The sequence below is a fragment of the Pungitius pungitius genome, unplaced genomic scaffold, assembly GCF_949316345.1.
Source record: "Pungitius pungitius unplaced genomic scaffold, fPunPun2.1 scaffold_172, whole genome shotgun sequence".
Lineage (NCBI taxonomy): Eukaryota > Metazoa > Chordata > Actinopteri > Perciformes > Gasterosteidae > Pungitius > Pungitius pungitius.
The window spans coordinates 1-10266 of NW_026909829.1; the positions used below are offsets into that span (position 1 = coordinate 1).

Consider the following 10266-nt stretch of genomic DNA (forward strand, 5'->3'; position numbering starts at 1 on the left):
GGAAAAAAAAGCCTCGGCCCACTTTCACCCCCCCCCCCTCGTGGCCGAGGAGAAGAGAGGCGCAAGCCGATCCCTTTCAACCCGATTACGGGGACGGGGGGGGACAATGCGAGGCCGTCTCTGGTTACTGCCAGAACGAGAAAGCGAGAAGAATGGAGGACAATATCTGCCACTTTCTGCACACAGGGTGCTGAAGAGTCGGGAAGATCAGGAGAGAGATTTTTGGTTTTGTACATCGTAGGACTGTGTGAAAGAGGCTTAGCGGCTCTGCAGGAACTTGTCTGTTTTGATCCGTCTCGCTCGACGAGATCGTCCGTGACCTCGGTGCAATTAAAGGTACACTCATGCCCTTCAGTGCTTTCTACGTGCGTTGGCCTGTTTAAGGCTTCAGACGTGTCTTCGATTACTGCAGCTTTGTGCTGACGCTGAGAGCCGTTCATCATTTGTATCCCTGCATTCAAGTGTATACAGTTGATTGGTGCTGAATAGTTATAAGATATAAGTTGTAAGATGTTGTAAAATGATTAAACACAATTAACGGCAACTAAAGGAAATATTCACTAGTTCTGGCTAGTTGTAGCGTTTATGTGGTTTGTGGTGAAGTGCGTTAGCTGAAGTTCAGAAGACATTAATTGTGCTGTTGGAGGTTCGAATCCCTTTCTGGCCCGCTCCACTTGGGGTCGATTCCCGCTAACATTGGGCGAGAGACGAGGTGCAGCCTGGATTGAGACAGGCAACCATTCCCTCTCACACACACCTACGGGCTGTTTAGAGTCATTCATTAACCCATGATTCATGTCTGTGGCCTGTGGGAGGAAGCTGAAGTACCAGGAACATGCAAACTGCACTCTGAAAGGTGCTGGGAGGGTTCCACACCTGGAGGGACCCAGGGGGATGTTTAACAAACAAAAAATACATTAAAAAAAAGAAAATCGTGATTCAAAAAGGAAAAATCATCTGGAACATAATAACATAAAATAAGAGAAGAAAATTTACTTCCATTATTTTATGTTATTATGTTTATTGTTAAGTTTCTGCCTCAAGGCAGATGTTTACCACCTGTAGTTCCTGCAGTGATCCAAAGAATAAACAATAAATGGTGTCTGCAGGGAACCAGTGAGGGTGATATGTTGTCACAAAAAAGGAAAAAATGATAAAACAAAAATAATAAATAATAATATTCAAAGAAAAAAAAAATCCGAATTTTTTATGACAATAAATGAACAACACGAGGGTCAGACGGAGCAGTCCGTCGCGTGTAAGTGACGTCAGACCGTCGCGTAGTTTGGTAATCATCCAACATGGCCGCCTCCGTGAGGCTGATGCTCCGCAGAGCGGTCCGTCTCTCTCACGGAAAGATCAACGTCGCCGCCGCGGACACCGCCGCTCGCTCCGGTCGCCGTTTGGCACCGTCGACCTGCCGGTGTTTCGGCGATGCCGCCGGAGACCGAATCACACATTTTGGCTTCGAAACGGTGCCAGAGGCCGAGAAGGCGAAGAAAGGTGAGCCTGCGGGGAACGCGAAGACATTTCACCCGGGGCTCCTTCGCTCAGCTGGACGGAACCCCGGCGAGAAATCTGCCAATTTTTTAAGTTCCGCCGTTGCTGTGCTCGTGTTTGCATCGAGGCCAGCGGGACTCTCCGTGGCTTTGGGCTGGTGACATCTCGCTGAACAATTCGGCATATTCATGGAGCCTTGAAGTGACCCCCATAACCTGCTGTGAACGTCATTCACTGTGTTCCATCCTTTTAAGTCAAATGTTAAAGTTCCACGCATCAATTCGTCTCAAATGAGTTGTGATGTACTAATGTACTATACTAATGTGATGTCATTAGTAAAGGCCGCTGTTATATTCCTAAACTGTAATGATGGCTCTGATGCTTGGTTAATATGCACCAAAACACAGCATTTGTGAGATATGCCAACCATATAAAATCTATTAAAAAAAAGCCCAGTCCTAATGATGTTTGTGTCCCTCTCTCTTTGCCCGTTCAGTGTATAAGGTGTTTGAGAACGTGGCGCGTCACTACGACACCATGAACGACGCCATGAGTCTGGGGATTCATCGGCTGTGGAAGGACGCGCTGCTGCACGCCATGCACCCTCAGCCCGGGGCGCAGCTCTTGGACGTGGCGGGAGGAACAGGTCACTGTGCACCTCACGCAGGAAACGCCCAAACTGCAAAAAAGTCATTTCTAACCAGCCGATTTGTGTGTGTGTGTGTGACGCCTCGCAGGCGACATCGCCTTCCGCTTCCTGGAGTACGTTCGCTCGCAGCAGGAGCGGCAGAAGCGGCGGGCGGCGCGCTCCATGCAGACGCCGTCGTGGCGGGACATCTCCAGCAGCGACCAGTACGCCTCGGAGGACGAGGCGGGCCCCCGGGAGTCCGGCGCCGTGGTCTGTGACATCAACAAGGAGATGCTGAAAGTGGGCAAGCGGAGGGCGGAAAGCGCCGGCGTCGTGGCTGGTGAGCTTTTTGCCGCCAAACGGCATCAGGTGACCTCGGATCCACGTGGTGTCCCTCAGTGTGTGTGACGCGTCTCTGTGCGTCAGGCTTGTCGTGGGTGGCGGGGGACGCCGAGGAGCTGCCCTTCGACGACGACCAGTTCGACGTTTACACCGTCGCCTTCGGCATTCGCAACGTCACCCGCATCGATCAGGTAACCGTGGCGACGTCCATGGGGGCGTCGTTTCAACTGTCCCGAGTACCGATGGTGCTGGATTTTCCGATTTAAATGGACATTGACAAGAAGCAGATCGTCACGTTTTAAGAAGATGCAGCCAAAATGTTTTGCTCTCTCGTTTATGATCAATCGGAAAAGTCTTTGATTTTTCCCTTTCAGGCGCTGAAGGAGGCTCTGCGGGTGCTGAAGCCCGGGGGCAGATTCATGTGCCTGGAGTTCAGCAAAGTGACGAATCCCGTTTTGGCGAGGTGAGCGGCGGCGCCGTGAGTCCCACCTTTTGCTTCGGTCTTTTGGGCATACGGCGCCCTCCTCTGGTTTCCCCCCCAAAGCACTCTGGCTGTTGTGTCCTGGCTGCAAAGTGGGGAAGGACAACGGTGTCCTTCACGAGGACGATCATCGACCTCTAATGACGCATGTGATGATGGGAAAATAAGCATGTTTTAATGAAAAGTGCAGTTGAAGCTTTTTCAGTCGGGATTGAAAGCGATGTTGTTTTTCAGGCTTTATGACGCGTACAGTTTCAACGTGATACCAGCTCTGGGGGAGGTGATCGCTGCGGACTGGAAGTCGTACCAGTATCTGGTAGAAAGCATCCGCAAGTTCCCCGACCAGGTGAGACGTTCCTTTCATCCCGACCCTCATTTTTGGCATCATCACCTTAAGTAAAGGCTATTTTAAGAGTTTTAGTCCCCTTTTGATTCTAAAGATCCTTTAATTGATACATATAGACTTACCGTGTGATTCCAAACCGTTACATCAGCAATACACTTCGATTCCATTTTACTCTGCAGTCATGTTTAACTTTATTCTTTTTCAACAGGAGGAGTTCAAACTTATGATTGAAGACGCGGGTTTCTTCTGCGTAAAATACTACAACCTCACCGGTGGAGTTGTGGCTCTTCACTCTGGTTTCAAGCTGTGAGATGAACGTTTGAGGTCCAAAGCGCCGCGAAGAATAAACTAACAATAAATCAGTAGAAGTAACATTAAAGTGTCGTTGAAATAAACCATTGTATATTTTCTGATACAAAATGCCATCGTATAGAAATGCATTATGGAAGACTATATTCTAGAAACAGATTATTTTCTATTGTTTACTTAATACTAGGGCCGGGACTCGATTAAAAATATGAATCTAATTAATTAGAGGCTTTTGTAATTAATCACATTTTAATTGCATAAATATTTGACCTGAGAACAGTGAGAAGTAATTTTTTTCACATGGATTTTTATTTTTGTTCAACCAATTCCAGCAGACAAGTGTAGCAATAGCATATTTAGAAATATAGTACTTTCAGAAATTCAGGTATCCTATAGGTAAGTAGACCTTCTGTAAACTATGTTTTCTTAAGTAGACCAATACTTTCAAGTACATTCATAACATTGGTTATTTTTTTCAGACGTGGACTTAGTTACCCTGGTCCTTAAACCAGTCATCTGGTGCAGTGTGGGTTGGGTGTGGGTCCTTGTACGTCCACGCTAGCTGCTAATTGTGTTGCGTTGAGGTGATACTTGAGGCTCGATGTGAATTCCTTGTTGCGTAGCTTGCACACAACCACGCTCTTATCGACGCTTCCATCCGTGTGTTTATTATAAGATTTCCCATTCACGGGGCCACCCGACACGGTCTCGTCAGCTTCTTCGTTCATGTTCACTGTGGTTTGTTGTTGTCTGAAGTCATGGACGCTATTCGGTGCTCCAGTATAATCGGTCCCCCCGAAACTCATCCAGTGAGAAACGTTCCGCGGTGCAAAAAATAAGTGTAAGAATGCGTAAAAAATGTTTGATGTGTTATTTTTTGTGTAATTAATTAATCGTAATTTACGCGCTAAAGTCCCGGCCCTACTTAAGACCTTTTTACTACACACCAATGTTGCATATGTCTTTGATGGTTAATGTCTGATGAGGAAAAGTCTGTTTAATACATTATTCAGTCATCGTGACATGAAGGATGTGGGAATAGGAGTAGTGTGTATTTATATATTAATACCAGAACCCCACTGATCATATATTACGTGTATAAACTATACAGATTCATTAATTACTCCACTGGAGCTGTTGCTCTGGACGACGGTGAGACGGACTCCAAACACCTTCTATGAAAAATACATCTAATGGAAAAGAGGAAACCACAACATGACTTACTTGAATAAAACTGTATATTTTACAGATCTTTGTACACTTTTAATTACAAAACTGTATGGTACTAAAGTTTTAAAATCAGTTTTTTGGTCAGAGAAGATTTAATCGTCTTGTGTGCAATTACCATGTATTTACAAAGTCTCATGTTAGTGATTTCAAAATGAAAAGCAACCAAACAACTCAAACGTTCATACACTCTGAACATAAGACATGGCTTAAAGATAAATATATTAGTAAATAAATATTCAGAGAACATATTTCCATTCATGAAATGTGTTTGCTATACAAGTACAGAAATATACACGGATGATTTCTAGCCTTTTTTAGACATTTGTAATGGTAATGACGGAAAATAATTATATTCTTAAAAAATTAAAAAATATTAATTTTTGTACACATTTTAATCTTCTTAAGTGCTAGAAACAATAACAAAAAAAAAAAAAAAATTAAATAGTGACTCAAGTACCCCAAAATGTTATATTTGCAGTAGGTACATATCTATGCAAAAGGCAAGATTAGATTCTCACTTGATTACAGCACGGGGTTAACTTATAAATAGAGTTATTTCAGGGAGTTTTCCTCTGTGTAGAGAATGTGTATATTTCATAGAAACAGTATTTAAAAAAAACAACCGTCTGCAGGACAAACAACAGAAAGGCGTGAATGAAGAGCATCGACGACGCGACTCGAACGGACACACGGCATCGTTTAGAAGAAATAAAGTCACAGTACGATAAGAACCCCCCCCCCCCCCGCCCCCCCGACACACCAGTCCTTCCCAGCTACTTTCCTTTGGCCTTTTGACACATGCTTGAACCTTTTATAGATTTGTTTTTTTTTTATGAGAGGCATGCCTCATTGAGGAAATTGGGTATATGACAGCAAAAAGAACCTTCTAAAGGGCTTCCAAAGCAGAGGTTCAAATGGACCCGACTGCAGCTCGCTGTCTCTTTGCTACAAAAAAAAAAAAACGACTTGAGAGACCGGAGTCGGCCACGCGTTCACATTTCTATGCATTCACTGTCAGATATAGCTTCTTCTCCTCAGAGAACCGGGTGGGCCGCACCCTCCCCAAGAAAGACCCATTTCCCTGCTTTAGATAGAAGTACAAAAGAAACCAAAAGAAAAAAAAGGAACAATCGTGTCTCTCTGTTTTGGTATCGCTACGTCCGTACGACCTGGTGGGGTTGGTGGAGGAAGCTTCACAGGCCGCCAGTGGTCATGTGTGCAGATGTCTGTGAATTAAGAGGGGGGGGGGGGGTAGGGGGGGGGGACATCTCAAAAGAGCTTTTTCTTGATTCAAATCTGAAAAAAACAAAAAAAACTTGAAATCTCACAAGAGCCCGACGGCGGCAGACAGCGCCCCGCCCCTTCTGTTTGTTAACAACCTCCCCCCCACCCCCCCCCGGATCCACCCTCGGCGCCACGGCAACGCAGCTCGACCGCCCTCGAGGGCGAAATGACGACGACGACGAAGCGGACGCGCGGCGCCCGTTCAGCGGGAAAACATCCGGTGCACCGGCCGGGGGGGGGGGTTGGGAACCAAAAACACGTGCTGCCCCGAGGGCCGGCGCTCAGACCCCCGCGCCCCCCCCCCCCGCTCGCCGAAGTGCCGCCGCCCAGCGCGGCGGACCGCTGGGGGGGGAACAGAGCCCGGGCCTCCTCCTCCTGGGGGTAGAGCCGACCTCTCGGGGGTCCCGAGGCGAAGTAACCCTCCCTGAGCTCCGCCCCCCCGCCGCCCGACTCGCAGTCCGTGTCCTCGGGGATTATGGGTATCCTCTGGTTGAGCTCGCAGCAGCCCTGCCCGGGGCGGGCCTCCGGGTCGGCGGGGGCGTACTGCACGCTGACGGCGTAGTCCTCGCCGTAGCGCCCCCCCGCCGCCGCCCTGTGCGCCTTCATCTCCTTGTAGAAGCAGCAGGGCAGCTGCTCCGCGGGGGGGCACATGTGCTCTGGGGCGAAGTAGTTCGTGGTGGCCGAGCTCTGAAACTCGCCCCCCCTGTGAAAGCGCCCCGCCTGGTCCGAGTCCCGCCCCCTGCACTCGGCGCCGGGGGGGAGCACCTCAAAGCAGCAGCTGCAGGCCGCCGCCCCGACCTCCCCCGACTCGTCCAGCGCCCCCTTCCCCCCCCTGTCCGCCCCGGGGGCCTCGGGGGCTGAGGTAGTGGCGGCGTGGCCGTGCTCCCTGGGTTCCAGTGATGAGCGACTGCTGCAGTCGAGAGAGACGCGGTCCCCCGCGGGGGGGGGCGGCTGGAGGCAGTCGTGTCCCGAGGGGGCCGGGGGCGACAACAACGAGTCCTCGGCGGGGGCCGCGGTGCACGCCGCCTCCCCGACGGAGCCCCTGCAGGGGCTCTTGCTGCGGTACACGTAGGGGTCGTAGTCGCTGCTCAGCGAGCTGCGGAAGGTGGAGCAGCTGCCGTACACCCCCTGGTTGCTGACCTCGGTGCAGTCCAGCATGGAGTCGCTGGAGGAGCAGTGGCACGGCCCCGAGGAGCTGCTGCTGCTGTCGCTGCCGGGGCAGTCGGCCAGGTAGCCGCTGCACACCGAGCGGTGGCCGTGGTAACAGCCCAGGCCCGAGGGGGGGGGGCCGGGGCCGCCGGCCGCCGCCACGTCGCCCAGCCGCGAGGACGAGGCGGGTGGGGCCATGTGCACCACCGTCGGGTACAGCAGCCCCTGCTGAAAGGCCCGGCTGTGGTGGCCCTTGTGGGCCCCCGCCCCGCCGGCGCCGGGCCCTTGGCCCCCGTCGGGCTGCTGGGGGAAAGTCAGCCCCTGGAAGTAGTAGTGCTGGTACATGGTCTCGTACTGCGAGAAGCAGGCGGCGCGGGAGAAGCTGCGCCCGTGGAACTTGGGCCGCTTGAAGGCGGCGTGGTGCGGCTGCGGCGGGAAGGCGGGGGGGCCGCGGTGCTCCAGGCCGCAGTGGTGGGGGCCGAGCGAGTGGTCCAGGTGGAGCGCGGGGTGGTAGCTCCGCAGGAAGGCGGGCGCCGGCTGCGGCGTGTACAGGCCCGGCGGGTCGGCGTGCTGCTCCGCGGTGAGCACGGTGATGGGGTTGCCGTGGGGATCCATGCTGGTTCTGGTTGGGTAGGCTGTCACCTGACCCGCCCGGTGCACCCTGCCGGGGTAGTGCACCGGCAGCACCACCCGCTGCCGCCCGTGGACCGGGTTGCCGGGGTCCGTGCACGCCGGGCCTGGGTTTCCCTTCTTTTGCTCTGAGAAAAAAAAAAAAAGAGCAAACGTTCAGAACCGGGTCGCCTCGGCTGCGTTGTTGTTGTTCCGCCCGTTGCCGCGGCGACTCACCGATGATGTTGTGTCGGCAGTGGGGACACGTGTGATGCTGCAGCAGCCACGGGTCCACGCACTTCTTGTGAAATCTGTGAGCGCAGGGGATCACTCGCAGCTCCTGTGGGGGGGGGGGGGGGTGGGGGAGCAAAAGTATTATTTTCTGAAATTAAGAATCTTTCTGATTATGTCCATAGATTTAATTTAATCATCCACAGCAAAATTCTTATAATTGTTATGATGGCTTTTTGGGGTCCGAGTTTCTGGTTGTGTTCCGTGGAGCTTTCCTTCAACCAATGGGGGGGGGGGGGGGGGCACATTGTGACCACCAACAACTCAACTGCATGGAAAGAAAAGCTTCTTAAGGCTCCTCGGGTGGTGAATCTAAATGTCCACAAGGGGGCAGCAGAGCCGCACGGAACTCCCAAAGCGAAGTCGTTGAATCTCTGATCACGTTCTTTACCCCCACCCCCACCCCCCGCAGTCGAAATTTACATCACGCTGCAAACAAAAGGTTCCGCACCGCGTCTCTGGAGCAGGACCAAACAGCGGGGCCCACGCTGGTCGATTGGAACGAAGAGAACGCCGCGAACAGAAGTCTTCCTCCCCCCCCCCCCCGCCGACGGCTCTGCGGCTGCCACCAATACTCTGTGGCTTTGATAATGCGACTCAACTTCAGGCTTCTGTTCTTTATTTATTTATTTATTTTTCTCTCCACTTTGAAGCCTTTCACATCATCGCCACTTCCTCCCGTGCGGTCGTCCCGGCGCCGCCGCGCTCTGCTCTGCTGTGTTTTCCTCTCCTACCCGCCGAAAAAAAGACAGGGGGTGGTTCGGGGGGGTTTGTCCCTGCAGCGTCAGCGCGGGGAGGATGAGGCTCTCATACAGTAAACCCTCAAAGGCCCGACATCGGGGGCACATGTGACCACGATAAAGGGATTAAAGGAGGCCGGCAGTGGTGGAAAAAACAGGAAGCAATGCACTCTGGGTACCGTCGTCTCCCCAGGTGCTCCCACAGAAAACCCACGTCACCTGAAGGCGGCGGGGACTGAGGTCCCCCACGGGGGGGGGGGGGCTTCAGAAAAGAAAACAAACCCAGCGAAGGAGACGAGCACAAAGGGGGGGGGGGGGGGGGGCGCCGTGCTGCGTTGGTACCACAGGCCACAGCGCGTGAGGAAGAGGAGGGACGTTGCAAACGGAGATGCACGCTGTGTACCTCGCCGTCGGTGTACTTCTCCAGGCAGATGGCGCAGTCGGAGGTGGAGCTGCCGCTCAGCGCGTCGGGGGGGCCGCAGCCGCTGTCGCGCTGCACCTTCGGCCCTTTGGCCTTGAACTTCCTCGTCTCCATCTTCTCCAGCGCCTGGATGGCCATTCTGTTCATCGAGCTCTGTGAGAGGAAGAGGGGGGGGGGAGGGGGGGGTTCAGTTCGAGGAATCTTTGCCAAAAGCATCCGTCGCTCACACGTTTTACTGTGAAAACCAAATCTATTCTTTTCACTTTTCACGCCTCTTATCTAACCGCCGCCAAGTCATCCGCTGTTGTGACACACACACACACACACACACACACACACACACACACACACACACACACACACACACACACACACACACACACACACACACACACACACACACACACACACACACACACACGCACACACCTCTGATCCTCGTTAATTAAACGCTAAACCCGACATTTGAGTCGCCGGGCGAAGCTCACCTGGCTCCTCCGCTGCTTCAGTTTGATCTTGATGAGCAGAATGAGGCAAACCAGCGACACGACCACGAAGAAGGCCAGGAAGATGCCCATGTCGAAGTACTCCGTGGGCTGCTGTGGGGGGGGGGGGGACACAAGCACAGCTGTCAAACTGTCATCCCAAAAAAAAACTGATCACTGAGCATCAGTTGGATTCAAGACATCGGGCGCTGATGCTTAATGACGTCATTCAGGAAAATACAAAATGAGGAGGGAGGGGGGGGGGGGTGATTGCTTCATTTGTTTGGTTTTCAGCTCCAGCACAACGAGGGAAAACTATTAGTTAATTAGGTTATTAAGATCTGGCGTGTGGGGTGATGGAGATCGTCAAGTCATTTCACCTCTTATCAAATATTCAGAGCAAACAAGCAGCCCTTTGAATGGCTGATATTAATCTCCCTGAAAGAAAGAG

At 52.2% G+C, this 10266-nt stretch overlaps 2 protein-coding genes across 2 annotated transcripts; one reads left to right on the forward strand and one right to left on the reverse strand.

The window, feature by feature from the left end:
• The first annotated feature begins 1228 nt into the window (after nucleotides 1–1228).
• Nucleotides 1229–4993, forward strand: coq5 (coenzyme Q5, methyltransferase). Its single transcript, XM_037482877.2, has 7 exons — nucleotides 1229–1503; nucleotides 1997–2146; nucleotides 2238–2468; nucleotides 2555–2661; nucleotides 2845–2933; nucleotides 3186–3297; nucleotides 3506–4993. The coding sequence occupies exons 1-7, from the start codon at nucleotides 1302–1304 to the stop codon at nucleotides 3605–3607; spliced, it is 993 nt and encodes a 330-aa protein (XP_037338774.2). The 5' UTR covers nucleotides 1229–1301; the 3' UTR covers nucleotides 3608–4993.
• A 661-nt stretch (nucleotides 4994–5654) lies between these two features.
• Nucleotides 5655–9935, reverse strand: znrf3 (zinc and ring finger 3; the record flags this gene model as incomplete). The annotated part of the gene is made up of 4 exons (XM_062560396.1): nucleotides 5655–8027; nucleotides 8116–8218; nucleotides 9313–9483; nucleotides 9819–9935. Coding segments are annotated over 4 exons (2211 nt in total), but the record flags the coding sequence as incomplete, so codon positions are not given.
• Nucleotides 9936–10266: the final 331 nt, after the last annotated feature.